This window comes from Aethalodelphis obliquidens, unplaced genomic scaffold (genome assembly GCF_003676395.1).
Source record: "Aethalodelphis obliquidens isolate GAN/ISIS:26980383/991018 unplaced genomic scaffold, ASM367639v1 scaffold105, whole genome shotgun sequence".
NCBI lineage: Eukaryota > Metazoa > Chordata > Mammalia > Artiodactyla > Delphinidae > Aethalodelphis > Aethalodelphis obliquidens.
Genome location: NW_020838049.1, coordinates 2209334 through 2228499, shown reverse-complemented (window position 1 = coordinate 2228499; position 19166 = coordinate 2209334). Strand labels below are relative to the sequence as shown.

General features: G+C 36.0%; 1 protein-coding gene across 1 annotated transcript in view; it reads left to right on the top strand.

Annotated features, from left to right (window-relative positions):
• Nucleotides 1-18371, top strand: part of SPPL2A (signal peptide peptidase like 2A) — a 52300-nt gene extending 33929 nt beyond the window's left edge. The window contains exons 11-15 of the mRNA XM_027096687.1: nt 532-588; nt 1274-1376; nt 4092-4166; nt 5970-6130; nt 14860-18371. Coding sequence (XP_026952488.1) covers nt 532-588; nt 1274-1376; nt 4092-4166; nt 5970-6130; nt 14860-14931 — 468 coding nt within the window. The 3' untranslated portion in view covers nt 14932-18371. The remainder of the gene's footprint in view (nt 1-531; nt 589-1273; nt 1377-4091; nt 4167-5969; nt 6131-14859) is intronic.
• The last annotated feature ends 795 nt before the right edge of the window (nt 18372-19166 follow it).

Here is a 19166-nt window from a genome sequence, read left to right as displayed (position 1 = left end):
TTTAGGGCTGGGTCTTTTCAAGTTTGGCTTCATTGTTATTGTGGTGAGTAGTCGGAAAGTCAAATGTAAATAAAGTGACCAATATTTATTACAAATCTAAATATAAAAAATTTCAATATTTCTTGTGTCTCTGTTCACTGTTATTGCTAAGAATGACTAAGGACACATAGTATATGACAAATGTAATTAAAAGCACTTAAAATTTATAGCCCATTAGAAATGCTAGATATTAGTTGTCAGGATAAATCAGTGCTCAAACTCAATTGGATAATCTTTGTGTGGTTTATCTGTAAGTTTCTGATAATTGTTGAGCTCTGATAAAGTGGAACAGCATGCTAGATGAAATTTGTTTTAGATGACTCCAAGTTTTGCTATCTACAGAGACCGTTTTAGGAAAAAATCAGTCTACAACCCATTTTTTATCAGCTTACAGTAGGCCATGAGCCATGGGGTCAAATCTGTCTTGAACACTGGCAGATTGTTCCCTTTAAGTGATTGAACAATTTCTTTCACCTTTCTTCTCAATTTTAGAATGGTGAGAGTATCATGATTGAACTTGCAGCTGGACCTTTTGGAAATAATGAAAAGGTAGGGATGGCAATTAAATACAAATGGCTGCCAGTGTATGTGTGTGTGTCCAGTTAATAATTTTGCCTTCTTGTGTAATTCATTGGTCACGTAGTGCATGTTAAGGTATTGTAAAACTTTATTTCTCACAAAATATAGCCCTTTTATTAGTTATTCTAAATTATTAAATACCTATTGACTTGGGTTTCATCCTAGAATGATGGAAACTTGGTGGAAGCCACTGCTCAACCCTCAGCTCCCCATGAGAAAGTAAGGATTGTATTTCAGATATGTTCATTGGACTTTAAATCATACCCTCTGAGACAAGACTCTTCTTTGGGGAAAAAAAATCCAGATTGCCAAAAAAAAAAAAAAAAAAAAAGTTTCAAGGCCTGAGTCCTATTTTTGGTAAAAAGGAAAGAGAAAAAGGTTAGATATGCGGATACTGGATTAATACTGTTAACCCTACATGTGTGTTGGGTTTTGTTTTTCCAAAACTACATATCTATTTCTTTCAAGCTTTCTATAAATTCAGAGTATATATATGCCTAATTTATGTTCTCTGATTCTAAGCTTTCCTAAAATGTTAATTCTCAAATGTTAAAACAATTATTCTAATATCATTCCTTCCATTTCTAAAGATATGGGTAAAGATTCCTAAGAGGTTTATTGGTGGCCTCTTTTTTTTTTTTTTTTGTAATTACAGTTACCAGTAGTCATCAGAGTACCAAAGCTGGCCTATTTCTCAGTAATGAGTGTGTGCCTCATGCCAGTTTCAATACTGGGTTTTGGAGACATTATTGTACCAGGTAAGCGGTTGTTTGTAACAATTTGAGTGGAAATATACTGATGGTTTAACATTGTCGTATGTATAGTATCAAATGTTAAAAGTTACCTACTCTGTATTAAGTATTTCTGGCTATAGCTAGAGCTGGGATCAGCCACAGAGACAGAGGTGGAGAAAAAGTGTTTTGGGGGGTAGAAGATAAAGCCCAAATAGTAACAACCAAAGTATATTTTCCATGGCTCAAAAAGTGTCTTAGAAGAAGTAACTAGTATCAGTTTGACCTTCTTTCCCAAGAAAGTATATAACAAATCCCCCTTTAAAATTTGAATTTAATATTACCAAATGTATCATAATAAAATAATAGTTATATTCTAGGAAAAGTGGTTTAGGAATACTAAGCAAGGTCATGACCAAGTGGAAAACATAGTAGAACAACAATAGCTTGTAGGGCACTATAATGCAAAAAAAATACAGCATGTGGTGGAAATTGATCACCTTCTCCTAGCATGTCTTCTCTGACAGTTATTGCAGTTCTGCATTATTTTCCTCACTGGGCTACCTGTAGAATAAAGTTAACCCCAGCCCAGGAATAATATAGTGTAGAAATAATTAATGTTTGTCAATCAGCTGAGAGTTTTTCCTTCCTCACTTTTCTTATAGTCTCCTTATGTACTAACTGCCTGTGGCTGGGTAAAGAGTACTGGCTCTTCTGAAAAAGCCCTTTCATTGACATAGTAAAGCTGGATAGAGAAATAAGCAAAAAGTGTTGCCGTGTGAGCTGGATCGCAAAGACCAGTGTAGCAGCTCTCTTAGCTCAGTGAGTCTCCATTCACATAATTGATTAAGTAGGGAAAGCATTCTGTTGAGTAAACTTAAGGTTTCTTGAATATCTTTAAACTTATCCCCAACTTTACCAGTCCCACACCATGTGCTATAAAAAGCACATAGCAGGGCTTCCCTGGTGGCGCAGTGGTTGCGAGTCCGCCTGCCGAGGCAGGGGACACAGGTTCGTGCCCCAATCTGGGAAGATCCCACATGCTGTGGAGAGACTAGGCCCGTGAGCCATGGCCGCTGAGCCTGCACGTCCGGAGCCTGTGCTCCGCGACGGGAGAGGCCACAACAGTGAGAGGCCCACGTACCACAAAAAAAAAAAAAAAAAGCACATAGCATAGAATTGGTGAAAATAGTGTGATCGTATGTAAATACTGCATTCTTGAAGTAAATGACAAAGGTCACTAACAAATATTTCCCCAAAAAGCAGAGTGTTTTATAATATGTGACTTAATTCTAAAAGCTAAATTCTAATTTGGGAGGATGGATATCACTGTTTTTAATGTATGGAAATGTTGATTAAACAGCAAATATAGTAAAAAATAACAAGGAACTACCAAGAATCGTATTTGATTAATTATGTAAGGACCAAAACTAATTAACTGAAACAACTAATAAAGATAGTAAAATTATTTTCTGACATTTTTAAGCAGTTGAATGTCATTCTTACTGTTTCATAATAGTGTTTAGCAAATAAATACAGTCTGAAATTTCTTCTTTGGAGAGGTTCAACACATTTCTTAAATAGGTAATAAATTTTTTTTTCCTGTACACTTGCATGCTTACAAATTAAACCTTATATTTCATTGCCATTTGAACTCTTTGTATTAAAATTCCAAATTATTTTATTCTCCTTGGAAAAGAGATTTCTTTGATCACAATTTGAAATTGTCTTCCTTGATGCTCTTTCAATACATTTTTTTTGATGATACATTTAAAAATTTTTGTCAACACTAGAGACCAAATAGACTAGAGACATATACAGAATATTCCATCCAGCAACAGCAGAATACACGTTTCCGAAGCACACAGGGAACGTTTTCTAGGATAGATCATATGTTAGGCCACAGAACAAATCTTAGCAAATTTAAGAAGATTGAAATCATACCAAGTATATTTTCTGACCACAGTGGAATGAAACTAGAAATCAGTAACAGGAGGATAACTGGAAAATTCACGAACACCTGGATATTAACACACACTCCTGAACAACCAGTGGATCAAAGAAAATATTAAAAGAGAAGTAAAAATGTGTTGTGAGACAAATGAAAAGAGAAGCACAACATTTCAAAACTTATGGGATGCAGCAAAAGCAGTTCTAAGAAGTTTACACTGATAAGCATATACATCAAGAAAATAGAAAGATCTCAAATAAACAACCTTTCTTTACACCTACAAGAACTAGAAAAAGAAGAACAAACTAAGCCCAAAGTTAGCAGAATGAAGGAAATAATAAAGATTAGGGCAAAAATAAATAGAGAACAGGAAAATAATAGGAAAGATTAACAAAACCAAGAGTTGAATCTTTAGAAAGATAAACAACATTGACAAAACTCTAGCTAGACTAACCAAGAAAAAATCAGTAAAGTTATAAATGAAAGAGGAGACATTACAAGTGATACCACAGAAATATTAGAAAAATTTCTCCATGAGATGGAATATTAAGCAGCTAATAAAAATCATATCTTTAAAGACTGTTTGATGGCTTAGGAAAATGTTTAATATATGGTATTAAGTTTAAAAAAATCAGCATGTAAAATTTTGTCCAGAATTTGAGGTAGTTTAATGTTCTAATGATACAAAAATGAAGGTTAGATACAATACAACATGTTCTGTTGCCATAGTTAACAGCTGAATTTGTATTGCTGTTGTTGTTTTAAGAAAATAATGTAGAGTGTTTTTTTAGGCCTGTTGATTGCATACTGTAGAAGATTTGATGTTCAGGCTGGTTCTTCTATATACTATGTTTCCTCCACAGTTGGTAAGTTTTTGTTTTTTCTTTTTATTATATTGAATTGTACTGTCTGTAGGAAAAGGTCTAAAAATAAAGAGTCCTGGATTCTAGTTCTTCACCATGAATGAATCAGACATATTTTTTCCAGCAAAAAGATAATTATACTTTACTACCTATATCACAAGGTTTTGGAGGTTTAAAAAGGAAATTATATGTGAAAGAAAAACTTTAGGTTCTACACATAAAATTCTTATTAAAGCACATGGCACATAAGTAGTCAATAAATTCTATAATACTGGATTTTTAAAAAATACAGTATAGGGACTTCCCTGGTGGTCCCTATACTGTTAAAGAATCCACCTTCCAATGCAGAGGACATGGGCTCGATCCCTGGTCAGGGAACTAAGATCCCACATGCTGTGGGGCAACTAAGCCCACATGCCACAACAACATGCCACAACAACATGCCACAACTACTGAGCCCACTCACCTCAGAGAGCCTGCTTACAGCAAACTACAGAGCCCACACGCCACAACTACAGAGCCCATGCACCCTGGAGCATGTGTGCCGCAACTAGAGAGAGAGAACCTGTACGCCACAGCTAGAGAGAAGCCCGTGTGCTACAACGAAATATCCTGTGTGCCTCAATGAAGATCCCACGTGCCGCAACTGAGATCTGATGCAGCCAAAAATTAAATAAATAAATAAATAATAAATCTTTAAAAATACGGTACAATAATTACGTATTAATATAAATAAATTTATGGCACAATAACATTTCACCTGGGACAGCAGCGGTAGTTGTCACTCATCCTTTTATTTCTATTATCGAAAACAGACAGGAACAGGCTGTAAGCCAAAAAATACTTTTCTGCTTCTGAACATATCAAATAGATATCTCAAAGTCTGTACACCAAAGTTCTTTATTCTTAGGTAAATGGCCTGCACCAGAGCCATTTAGATACTGTTCTAGCAAGGTTTTCAATTCCACAGTGGAATTAAATCTAGTAAATTAAAAGTGTACATTAGTGGTAGAAAAGGGTGTTGCTAGAAATAGTTACCCTGACAGTAAGAAAGAACAGCTAAGTAAGTGAAAGGATGAAAAAGGGGAAATTATAAAGGAATAAGAAAAGCAGTCTGAGGCCATTAAGTATAGTACTCCCAAAAGGTATGAACATATTAGAGTCCAGCACCAATCAGTGTGATAGAATAAAAGAACTCAATGAAAAGACAGATAATAGGACTGTCAACTCTGCTGTGTAACTTTGGGCAACTCACTTAACTTCACTGGTCCTCCATTGTCTCATCTATAAAGCAAGAATGTGGACTGCATTGTCCATAAAGGCCCTTCTAGCTCCAGTATTCTGAGATCCTGTGTTCATAATGAGACCCTCAATCATTAATAAAAGATCAAATGACGTTTGGTGTGCACTTGTTGAAGAAGACCAGGAAGTATATAATCAATATTAGGAAGATTTTTAAAAGCAAACTTTACTACCTAGAGGCACAGATTTTAGTTACCTAAAATGTGGAACAACTCAACATCCTTAATAGTGGCAGATAATTGAGGCTTCCTTGAATTATTATCTTTATCAATGATTAACGATTAGGGTAATTATAATGAAAACACTAACCAGTTTCCAAATTTTTCAAAAGCTCTGTAGAATGTCTCTCCTAACTACTATCTAGGAAAATAATGAAATTATGAAAAGAAGTCATAGGGCAAAAACGTCCTTAGAAGTATTCGAAAACCAGTACTTTAGTGACAGAGTTAAAATCCACCTTTGATAGCATATAGAAATTGCTGATACTTGATATTATTCTTGCAGCCTATGCCGTCGGTATGATACTTACATTTGTTGTTCTGGTGCTGATGAAAAAGGGGCAACCTGCTCTCCTCTATTTAGTACCTTGCACACTTATTACTGCCTCAGTTGTTGCTTGGAGACGTAAGGAAATGAAAAAGTTCTGGAAAGGTAGCGGCTATCAGGTATGTGCTTATATCTTGGTTACCAAGTTATCTTATGACACTGCCTAACTTTGGATGGGAACTGCTTGTATATGTCAAAGCTTTTACATGCCAAAAAGTTGCCTTGAATTTGTCAGGATGTCCTAAGTTTTTTCCACTACTACCCTCTTACTATTCACCTGCTGCATCATCAGTTCTCATCCCCACTGCAATCTGATGCCAGAATTCTGGTGACTCAAGATAAAACTACCAAGAAGCATGGGAGGGCATCAGGGAAAACCAAAACGGCATTTCAACATGAGTTTTCAAAATCCACACAAAAGTCGCCTTCATGAAAGATAAAACCCTTGTTTAAGTAATAAATTTTGATACTGACATTAGCTATTTATAGTAAGAGTCCTGAGATTTTGCAGATAAAAAGTACTCTCTCCAGCATCTAAATGGGCCTAACGAAGTGAAAGAGGGCACTCATTTCAGATTTTTTTTTTTTTTTCCGGTACGCGGGCCTCTCACTGCTGCGGCCTCTCCCGTTGCAGAGCACAGGCTCCAGATGCACAGGCCCAGCGGCCACGGTCCACGGGCCCAGCCGCTCTGCGGCATGTGGGATCCTCCCGAACCCATGTCCCCTGCATCGGCAGGCGGACCCCCAACCACTGCGCCACCAGGGAAGCCCCTCAGATTTAAATTGATCAAGATTAACCTTTCTGTAAAATTCCTAGAACAGAGAATATCAGATACCAGAATCTATCATGTTTGAGTTATTTCTTCATTGAAGTTAAACCCCTTTCTTCTTTTCCTAAATGTTCTTGGTATTCCTGTAAAGTTTGTTTGTTTGCTTCGAAATTAAAGAGGGTTGGGAAACCCTTGCCTGTTGAGGTCATGGTCATGACATTGATCCCTTCATGAGGCAGTTAGCTCTTCTTTGCCCTATTACAACAAACTACCCTCTGTCATCCACCCTCATGCATGCATGTCAGTGATCACATGAACAAAAATAGAGATACTTTGGGTAGATGGCTGCAATTCTGTTAGTAGATAAACAGTTCAAAGTTCATATCCACCTTGTGGTTGGTTTTTTTTTTTTTTTTTTTGCGGTACTCAGGCCTCTCACTGTTGTGGCCTCTCCCGTTGTGGAGCACAGGCTCCGGACGCACAGGCTCAGTGGCCATGGCTCACGGGCCCAGCCACTCCACGGCATGTGGGATCTTCCCGGAGTGGGGCACGAACCTGTGTCCCCTGCATCGGCAGGCGGAATCTCAACCACTGCGCCACCAGGGAAGCCCTGTAGTGTCATCTTTATTTAACAAGAGGTGATTAGCACATTAAGTTAGACTACTATAATTGAAAAAAGCACCAGCTTAGAATTCTTTGGGTTAAGTCTTATAATTTCTTTGAGATTAGGATAAATACCTGCCTTTCCTACCTCACAATGCCATTGTCTCAACTTGTATTTATACACATAGAATTAGTTTATGGCCACAAGGTCCTTGACTAAACTAGTAAGACAGCTTGTAACTCCCATAAAGAGGACACCCACATGGAATGTTTTATAGATTTTGAAAAGTAAAAGTATGTCCTACAACACATACTCTAATACTTGTTTTGTTTTGTTTTGTTTTGTTTTTAATATTTATTTATTTATTTGGTTGGTTGCTCCAGGTCTTAGTTGTGGCAGGCAGGTTCCTTAGTTGCAGCAGGTGGGCTCCTTAGTTGTGACTCATGGGCTCCTTAATTGTGGCATGCAAACTCTTAGTTGTGGCATGCATGTGGGGTCTAGTTACCTGACCAGGGATCGAACCTGTGCCCTCTGCGTTGGGAGCATGGAGTCTTAACCACTGTGCCACCAGGGAAGTCCCTAATACTAGTTTTTGAAAGTCACATCCCAAGAAGTGCTCTTTGTCATCATGTTTTAAAAATAGTTTTCTATTTCTTCACTTAGCAAATGTTTATTGAGCAGTTCTATTGAGCCAGGTACTGTTGTATGTGCTGTTGATAAAAGATGAACAAGTTAGAAGCAGGCCTACTCTCATGGCCTCTTGAAAGTTAGAGTCTAGTGGAGGATACAAATAGAGTCACTAACAATAAAGTGTGATGAATGTTAGTTATGGCAGGTGCCATGAAAACTAGAAGTGGGACACCCAGTGCTTATGGTTTTGAGACAGTCAAAGGTGATTTGAGGAAGGGAAGCTTCTTAAAGAATGTTAAGTTTATGGGACTTCCCTGTTGGTGCAGTGGTTAAGAATCCGCCTGCCAATGCAGGGGACAAGGGTTCAAGCCCTGGTCCGGGAAGATGCCACATGCCACAGAGCGACTAAGCCTGTGCGCCACGACTACTGAGCCTGCGCTCTAGAGCCCGCGACCCACAACTACTGAGTCCATGTGCTGCAACTACTGAATCCCGCATGCCTGTGCTCTGCAACAAGAGAAGCCACCACGATGAGAAGCCTGCTCACTGCCACAAAGAGTAGCCCCCGCTGGCCACAACTAGAGAAAGCCCGTGCACAGCAACAAAGACCCAACACAGCCAAAAAGAAAAAAAAAGAATGTTAAGTTTATGTTGAGACTTTAAGACTGAGCCATGTTTTCCATATTGAGAGAACCATAACTTCAAAGGCTTGGAGGGGGCTTCCCTGGTGGCACAGTGGTTGAGAGCCTGCCTGTCAGTGCAGGGGACACGGGTTTGTGCCCCGGTCCGGGAAGATCCCACATGCCTCAGAGTGGCTAGGCCCGTGAGCCATGGCCGCTGAGCCTGTGCATCCGGGGCCTGTGCTCCTCAATGGGAGAGGCCACAGCAGTGAGAGGCCCGTGTAGTGAAAAAAAAAAAAAAAAAAAAAGGCTTGGAGGGAAGAGCATTGACAGATTTAGGAACGAAATGAAGTTTAGGATGGCTATCCTATTGAGTAAGAATAGGGGAGCAGTAGGAGATGAAAACTGGAGAAGGAAGCAAGGGAAAGAATCTGTAGGGTCTTGTAAGCCACGTTCAAGGGCTTGGACTCTATCCTAAGAATATTGGAGACCATTTTAAGAGTTTTAAGAAATCTAGAAAATGGATTGGAGGAGGGAGCAAAACTTGAGGTAGCTATTACAATTAGAAGCAGTGGTAGCCAGAGTTAGAAAGGTAGTGAGATTGAGAGAAGAGAACAAGGTCAAGAGAAATTTAGAGGCATAATTAATGTGATCTGGTGATAGATTCAGTGTAGGGAGAGGAAGTGGAGTCCAAGATTTTTGACTTGGGTAGCTGAGTGGGTGGATGGTGACACCACTCACTGAGATTAAGAAGGGCAACAGATTTGAGAGATAAGATGATGATTCAATGTTCGACATTTCAGAATACCTATGGGACTACCAGGAAAAGAGAAGTAAGCAGTTGAATAAACATCTCCTGATATGCAGGAGACAGGCCTAGCTAGAGACAGAAATTTGGGAGTGTCACTAGCATATTCCATGAGTGAGAATGTAGAGGGAGAAGAAAAGGCTCAGGACAGAACTGTGGCCAAGAGGTTTCTCCTTTTAGGGGCACTTATCTTATTAACTGATTATGAGGCAAATCAGGACAAAGAGGATGAGCAACATGGGGAAACTTTGTTTAGGGTTAAAGTTTAAATTTGGGACAGTTAATGAGAGCACATGGTACTATCTTACAGAATTAAGTATGTTTGTTGTTATTTTCATCACCAGCATTTTATTTTTACTTGTAAAATTTTCCTTCCCCTTTAATGCAGCTTTAAGGGTCAGGTGGTTTATTATAGCACCTTTCTCTCTCCATGCTTTTTATTGAGGAGAATGGGGATGGTAGGTAAGAATGGACTTCAACCAAGGGATGCATTTATATTCCCTATGAATAAGTGCTCTGCCCTGGACCATTCAAGTTTCATTCTTAACAATTGTGACCTTGAAAGAAATGATGATTCTGATTCACAACAGCTACATATAAAGTTAAAGATCATTGCAGCTGGACACAAAGCCATAGTAAATAGTTACAGAAGGATGGTCTCCAGGGCCTTCACTCTAAGACAGAGACAGTAAATAAGACAGTTGATTGTAGGAAAATCCATCTTAAAGTGTCAAAAAATAAGACAATTTTGGTAATACACTTCTCACTTTTGTAGTGTGGTATCATAATTTTATTACATAAGACATTCAGAATATAAAATACCACATAGTAATAAAAAGCATGGAGTCTGGTGCCAGACTGCCTAAGTTTGAATTCTGATTTTGTTAATTATTAGCCATGTGACCTTAGGCAAGTTACTTAGCTTCTCGGTGCCTCAGTTTCCTCCAATGTAAGATGGGATAATAATCAACCTGCTTCAGAATGTTGCTGTAATAGACGCAAATTGCTTAGTACAGTACCTGGCACGTTGTTAGCACTATAAATGTATTTGCTATTATTATTTGTAGGAATTGAGTTTTCTTGTTTTGGTTTATTTGTTGGTTTGGTGGTTATTTTTCAATTCATTAATTGATTTCTACTTTCCTGGTTTGGATATTAAAACTTTGGGTCTTTGTTAAATCTGTTTCCTTTTAACTTATTTGTAAAAGGCCATCAGAAGCCTCAGAGAAAAGATTTTGTTAAACATGGTCATTTTCCCACAGAAAATATTAAGCATGGACATTTCCTGAAATTTTAGGCAAGCTAGTTGCAGAATATTATAAACTGCTGCCAGGAGAGAGTCTATTTTTCAAAAAAACTAGCCTTTTTAAAAGTTATAGAATGTAATGCCTTCTGTTAATGTGAAAAAGAAAATCTCTCATTCCTTTTGTCCAACCTTTAAAGTCCAACTTAATTTAGCTCAAATGTTGTCATTTGTGGAAGACAGTATATTATAGCTTTGGCATCAGTTCTGGCAAATTATTTAATCTCTGAAGACTCCTCATTCATAAAATGAGGTTGGACTTACAGGGAGGTAGGAGAATCTAATCTATAGAGGTAGGTTAGCCCAAAGCTTAGTGAGGCAAGTGGATGTTGAAATCAGATAAGGCTAGCAGAGGCTTTGGAAGTAGAACAGGGAACCTCAACAAGCCTGGGAAAATAAAGGGAGACTAGGTATGGACTTAGTGTAGGAGAGGCCTGAGAATCAGCTCTGAAGACCACCCTCAGGCCATTACTGGTTCATCTCTTTGGCTAACAGTATAATAATCCTTTCCCTCTTCTCCCCCTACCTCCAGTATCTCTTTCCAGAATATCCCTTATATAACTCCCAACTCAAAATCTACCTTCTCCAAGCAGATATCCAAGAGTTCTCCAATTGAAATCAGGTTCACCTTTCCCCATATTTTCTTTAGACTTTGACTTTAAATACTTATTGACACCTGCCTTGTAGTGTAGATATTTGTGCATGCTTCCCTCACTTAAGTTATTAGCTCCTAGGTGTTAGGAACCCACAGTGCTGATAACAGTGTTTTTATACACTGTAAATTCTCAGTCTATGTTATTGAAATTCTTCATGCAAAGCAATTATAATGTTCAGTCCTTAAGGCACTGACCTTTAATCACTTCTGTGTATGTGTGTAAACTTCTGGGTTGTGTTTAAGCAACCTTCATAAAATTACCAAAAATGTTAATAAGGTATTGTAAAAGTGTGGCACTTTTGAAACATTAAACTAGACATATCTCTACAGTCTTTATATATAACCATTTTATGCAAGTACCAAAAGTTTTTGCTACTGTTTTGAAAAAAAAATCAAATGTAAAGCAAATAATATAAATTAAAATCAGAATCTAACAGCACATTTGTTTATGCTGTTATCATTTGATTCATTCTAATTCCTGATATTAGCATTGAGTGTAAGAGTAGCAGAAAGCAGGACTTTTCCACTGGAGATTTTTAAAAGTCATGGGTAGCCCTGATAGCCTTTTTATACTGTTTTCAAAGGGCAAATTATACCTTGTTTTTTGCTGAAACTTAGAGACTTCATAGAGATACTTTAGTATTTTACTTGGAGTCATTCAGCCCTTCCATGAATTTCTCTAATCAAAAAAGTAAAGTTTCCTATAGGATTTCATTAAATGATACTAGTTTGGAAATCTTAATTGTATATGCTTTTCTGTACCTCAAAGCTACTTACACTATATTTTTTATGAACTATTTTTCTGGAGTGCTTTAAGAGCTACAATATTCAGTTTCCCTTATTTTATAATGAGTGTAGAGAAAGTTAAGGTGTTTTTTCTCTAAGGAGAAAAATTAAGCGGTGACATAATTACTTTGGCATATAGAACAATTAATAGAAATCATCCTTTGGGGAGAATTTTTTTTGTTTCTAATCCTAAATCAGTGGAGTTAGATTTATGCAGCAACCTCCAATGGGCTGTTTTACTCTGGGTGGGAAGTAAGTTTTCAGTTTGTGAAGATCCAGTAAACAGTGGGTTTGTCTCTGTTAAATGTCACTAGTGCTTCTAATTATTTTTAGAAGTCACAAGCTGTAACTGACAAGTCAGAATACAGAAATACTTAGAACAACTTTGCTGTACTATCAACAACTCTCCAGTTCCTGCACTTTAATGAGCATTTTATTAGGCTGTTTCTGGAGATTGGTTCAGAGCTATCAGTAATGCCAGGTTAGTCGACCCAGTTTCAGAGAACATCTTTTCTAAATTGACCTTGCCTATTTACAAATATTAAGAAAAAAATTTACATGGATTTTCTGGTTAATTTTATTATCTATGTTAATTTTTGTTGTGTTTTTAAAATCCTGTTTCAAGTTTGCTCTTTATTTCTCTGTGTTGTTTTTTTTTGAGAAGTCAGTAAAGAAAAGTAAATACAGAGTAGAGATGTCACTTCTCAATAGGTTGATTTTGCAAGTTTTTTTCTTTTTAACTAATATATTTCTATATTTAGAGATTAGATTACAGTGCCAATGAGGTACCAGAGGATTAGGAAAGAAGAGGCACATTATAACTTAGAGTTATGTAGGCTATTATTTCATTAGGTTATAGTTACCAGGATCAGCAGGTCTTGGGGAAGAAAGAGGGTTTTTCCCCAACATCCATTCTGCAGTTCTCTGTCCCCACAGCTCCAGCCTCTTACACTGGAGTGTCTATAGAAAAAGAGGGAGGCTAAATATATCTTATGTGCTTCTTCTTTCCCTCTCTCGTTTAAATTGTGACTAAAATCAGCTCTTCAACAACTTTGTCTTTTTGTTACCTATCTTGATTTGGCTTTTATGCGCCACCCCCCCCCCCCACTGACCTGCTGCAGAAGCGCTATGAATATGCAACTACATTAATCTAGGGGATATCTTTGGCAAATAGAGGACCTCAAAGCTGATTGTTTAGGGGCTTGAAATGACTCAGAGTATCAGCAGGTTTGGGTTTTATAAGCTGTCTCCGTCACTTGAGACAGTTGTCAGCTGAAAGCCTCAGCTCATGTTTGTATTCTTTGTCTGGCACGTCCAGAGACCCCATTTGAAAATTATTGCTCTCTCTGCTTCCTCTTCCAAAAAACACTAAAGCTTTTAGAATCAGTTTATAAAAATGGGAACATTTATCTTGCTTGTCTTCTACTTCTTAGTAAAGGAGAAGGGAAAAACTACATCACAATACTTAAATTTAATCACCAATCTAAAAATCTTTGCCAGTCTTCAGAAAGACATTAAGTACTTTTTCTTTTCCTATTTTTTTTATAGGTCACACTTTACTTTTTTAAATTAATTAATTTTTGGCTGCATTGGGTCGTTGCTGCACGTGGGCTTTCTCTAGTTGCGGCGAGCAGGGGCTACTCTTCGTTGTGGTGTGCGGGCTTCTCATTGCAGTGGCTTCTCTTTGTTGCGGAGCACGGTCTCTTGGTGCACAGGCTTCAGTAGTTACAGCTCGTGGGCTCAGTAGTTGTGGTACGTGGGCTCAGTAGTTGTGGCTCATGGGCTCTAGAGTGCAGGCTCAGTAGTTGTGGTGCACGGGCTTAGTTGCTCTGTGGCACGTGGGATCTTCCTGGACCAGGGCTCGAACCTGTGTCCCCTGCATTGGTAGGTGGATTCTTAACCACTGCATCACCAGGGAAGTCCCTTTTTTCCTATTTTTAATTAGTTTTATCTGAAGAACAGGGTAAAAACACTGAAAACATTTAAGTGTTTCTTCCTTCATTCCCAAACATGTAAAGATTTTTATGAGAATATGGGAGGAACTGAAGTGATCATTTGAGAGAAGTTCAACTGGTAATTCCCCTAAAATAGTCTATGGCAAGTATATTCTTGTTTTTGTTTTCAGATATCATTTGACTTTAATTTCTTTGCCCTTAGTAGAAATTTTTGTCATACAGTCTTTTTAATATTTCATGTATCATTTTTAAATGATCCTAAGGTCAATTCAAGGTGTCAACCAGGTTATACTGTCCCTGAACCAGCTAGTATTCTCACAGTGATTTGTGGTGCCATTTTTAGTTTTTCCACTTGTAGGAGTGGACACTGCTTGGAATAGTGTCCTGGAATAAGCATCAGGAATATCTTGTGATGGATATTCCCACTGCCATGCAGGGCAGTATTCATATTGGGAGATGGAAATAGTGGAAGATCCAGAGAAAGCACTTATCAGATTGGCCCTAGTCTAATGATTAAGCTTCCTGAAAGAGTAATGACTTTGAGCATGTCCTTCCTTAGGAGTGTGGATGTTGAAACAGTACATTGCTCCAAAAGGAGTGCTCAGTTCCATGGAGCACTCTGTGTCTCTTAAAAACTGGGACTCCTTTTGCCAAATTAGTGAATGCTAGGGGCAAGTTGAAAATTTGCATTTCATAACATCTTTTATTTATGCCTAGATGATGGACCATCTGGACTATGCAACAAATGAAGAAAACCCTGTGACTGCTGGTGAACAGATTGTCCAATAATAATATTATGTGGACTTGCAATAATGTGTCAATTGACTTTCTACAAATAGAGTTGGCCATTTTAAATTGGCTTTTGAATTGACAATCTGAAAGAAACTTCAATGCTGTGCTTGCAAATATGTATTTTTAAGAGCTGGTACTGACGACTACATGATAAGTAATTAAAATACATTTGCTTTTAACTACATTAAAGTTGTGCCTTCACATTAAATAAAAGCATATGGTCTGTGTAATTTTTAAGATGTAATATATACAGTATATTTTTCTAAAAAAAAAGTCTTCACCCACCCCTGTACTTTTCTTACTGAAATCTCTTTCTTTCAACTCTAATGATAGTTAAAAGTATTTGTCAAAGTGAATTTCTGAGCAGATTTTACTGTAAAGAATTATGCAAATTTTATGCTGTATAGAAACAACTGTTTAAGACCATGTAAGAAGGCAGTTCAGCAATGGAATTTTAGACCTTTTATCACTGCAGAGGTTAGAAATATATAATTTGGGAGTATATATAAATGTGTATTTTTGTAGCATAAGTTTAAAAAAATCCCAATCCTTTTTTAAACTTGAGAACCTAAATTACTTCAGATTACATATGTATTATATTAGAATATTTTTCCAGATATAGAGAAGCATAATATATAGAACTAGTCATTAAAAGGAAACAAAAACTGAAATCCACAGTCTTCAGTTCTGCTGTTTCCTTGAAGATGTAGCTTAAATTTCTAAACTAACATTTAATTCCACTATGGTATTTCTGATCTCTGAAGTTTGGTTCTGCTAATGTTAAGACTTAATATTTTGTAAAAATTATTTTTCTTATTAAATTATGTATTAATACATATGACTCATTGTTTGAGTGTTAACATCCCTAATAATCCCCTCCCCTACCTTTTTTTCCCCTGATCCCTACTCCTTTCTCCATAGGAAACCACTGTTAACTTTTTAAAATTTGGATGGAGAGTGGTTTACTAATATACAAAGTGTGCTTCAGAGAAAAGAATTGGAGACAGAAGACAGGAGACTGGGTGTTAGTCTCAACTTAATTACAAGAGTTTGAGTAAATTTTATTAACGCAATAAAACTGTATCTCAGCTTTCTCATCTGCAAAATGAGTATGTTAGACCAACTAATCACTTTGGTATCTTCCAACTTGAAAAAATCTTTCTCATTCTTTGCTAAATCTCAGATGTGGACTTGAACATTATCCTGGGAGTCATAGGTCACATTATCTTTCCATTTTCTTTTATTTTCTCTAAGAAATTCCCAAATGAAAAGTGATTGCAAAGACAGCAGGATTTTGTATTTCTCTGTGAATAATGTACAAGATATGTGAACAAATCCATGATTTTTCATCCTAAGGCCAGTTTAACTGATTAAAAGATAAAGCTAATGCCTTTAAAAATGGATCAGACCTTTGATGTTTGAACTAAATTTAGTATTTGAGGGAATTAGATGCTTTTGATTAATTGTTAATTGTTAAGTTATGTAATTTATAGATGTAGAAGCTCCCTTGACAGTCAGGCCTTCTTTCTACTTAATACACTTATGGGTCATTTGGTTTATGGCAAATGACAAGTATCTGACAAGTAAGAGTTCATGTTAATTTTGCCTCTATAATATAAAGTTTGAATTTTTTCCAGAGAATTTAATTTATTTGGCAGACTCTGATAGAGAGAACAGATTAAGTGCCATGTTAAAGCTCCAACTATATTTTCATTTATAATATCAATAAAATGTTTGCCAAAATACAGCTTTTTTAAGTAAAATTATCTGCACTCTTATCCCAGCTTTAGAATATTCAAAAGCCTCAACCACATTTTATGAAGAATGTTAAGAGAAAATTTTACATCTAGAAGTCTGGAATCTTAATTCTTTGATGCAAATTCTACTTTATCCAACCATTAGTTATCAAGAAGGTATAACCTTGTTCTAGTTTGCTATTTAAATCTTACAGATTAAATAGAAATAACATAAAAAGTGAACTTTCTTAAGTTTCTCCATCTTCAATATCAACTTTATATTGTACTTAGTCCTTCTAGCAACTGAACTGAAAATATTTATAGAAATTACAATAAAGTGCAGAAATATTTGGGGAATCAAAATATAAGCAAAAGATAGCGGAGATGGAAATTTGGCTTTAGAAGACTGTATCATTTCTTCCTCTCTTGCCCTCCCACCACCAATAACTTTAAGGGGAAGAGAAGTTTGGTTTTTTCCTAAACATGTCTTTAAAACAATAAGAAATATTGTAGGAGATTACTTACTGCAAAAAAAAAAAGTCTGAGAAATTCCCTATGAACATTTTTGTAGTTTATCAAACAAATTATTAAATACCTCAAATTGTAAAGTCAATGATTTTTACTTCAGTTTAGTTCAGCAAAGATAAATATGAGGTTTGTGGGAAAGGACTTTGATATTTTACGATGTTATGTTTCCTTCTAGCTTGTAGATTTTTTTTTAGATTAGCAATACCTTATTAGTAGACTCAGCAATTTATTTCTCTTTTGAAGGAAGAAAATTTTAACCCATCTGCTGTTGGCATTCATTGATTTTAGTTACATGTTCATAGAGATTTTGATGAAATGGTACATTTAGAGTAAATACAAATGAGCTTTCCAGTTTTCCTTTGTTTTTTTAATTTCTGCCTTAGATATAAGCAGAAACTAATTTATTTAAGTTTGGTCTCTAAAATGTCAACTTGATTTCAGCTAATGAGACTTCACAAACAGGAATTGCTTTTCAGACTAGTAGATTGTACTAGTTTGAAAGGCTTTATATTTTCCCATTAACAAGGAAAAAAGTTCTTATGCCAAACAACCCGTTTTACAGTTTAAAAAATTTATTTTCAGTGCTCTATTTACCTCAGAGGTAATTCTAAAGGAGGTAGGGGAGGGTAATGAAAATAAAATCAAAATACTGAGTAAAAATCAGTTTATGCTTCCTGGAAGAAAAATACTCTATAAATTCAAGAGATCTGAATCAAATGACTTAACCTTTTGGAATTTGAAAGAAATTATGTAGTACTCACAATTTGGGTTACTGAATTTTCAGAGTAAACAAAATGATTTATAAGAGTAATAGACAGGCCATATTACAGTGAAAATCATATATGTAAATTTTCTTGTTTAATGTTTCCATAAGGACAGCTTTTTGTATCTAAGAAAATGTTCATTGGGGAAAATTTTTTTAACTAAATTTTTTAGAATAGTCCTACATTATTTGCAATTAAGGGGCAACTAGAAGAAAAAAATGTGGAATATTTAATGTCATTATTTGTTTCTTTGCTTAGGCATAAAAAGTAAACAACTTATTTTGCTTTGGAATATGGATTTTTTTTCAGTATCTAAAGTTTACCTGGTTAGCCTTGAGATTTCCCAATGAGACAAGTCAACGTAAATTACGTGGGTTTTGCTTGTTTTATACCTTCTGTTGTCTTTTGATCATATGAGAACCTTTTTTAAAGTACATGACTGAATTTTTACTTCTTAGATGGAGGTTTGAGTGTGAAATTCTTTTCTTTTAACACTTTGATATGTTAGTGTAAATTAGTACTTTAATAGCACTACTAGGCTTTATTTTTTTATGGAACATGATTTAAAATTTTTTGAAGTGTTAATCTGGCAGTGCTTTAAAACTCTTCATTATGTGCCAATACTGACAAGAAAAACAGTTTTTTTAATGTATTGAATTCACTATGATATTCAATAAATTCTATTTTAAAATAAAATTTGAGTTTGTTTTATTTTGAATGGTGAAAAATAATTGAAAATGAACTAAAAGCTACTAGATCATGTTCACATAAGGTGAAAATGATAATAATCACTTCTGAAATTGTGTGGTTATTTTAAATCTGACAAATTATCCATAAAACCTAGATTCCATAAGTGTCATTTACTGGAAATTTATATTGACACATAATAGCTCTTAATAAATATTTATTGAATTGATATATCTATAGACTTTTTTTTACCAAGAAACTATCCTACCTGTTGTAATGAACATCCCTGACATTTGCAGCTTTGCTTATGTTCTCACAAATTACTAAGATCCCTGCTGCCATTGTATGGGGTATTTTTTTTTTTTAAACTTAGATGTGGATGGCCCAGATATGTATCTGTAGTGGTTTTGTCTCGACCATATGTTGAGGAGTCCTGTTCAGAGGAAGCTTGTTTCATCCCACAGGCCCATATACCTGAAAAGATGCGTAAGAAACTGGAAAGAGAGGCTCTCTTTAA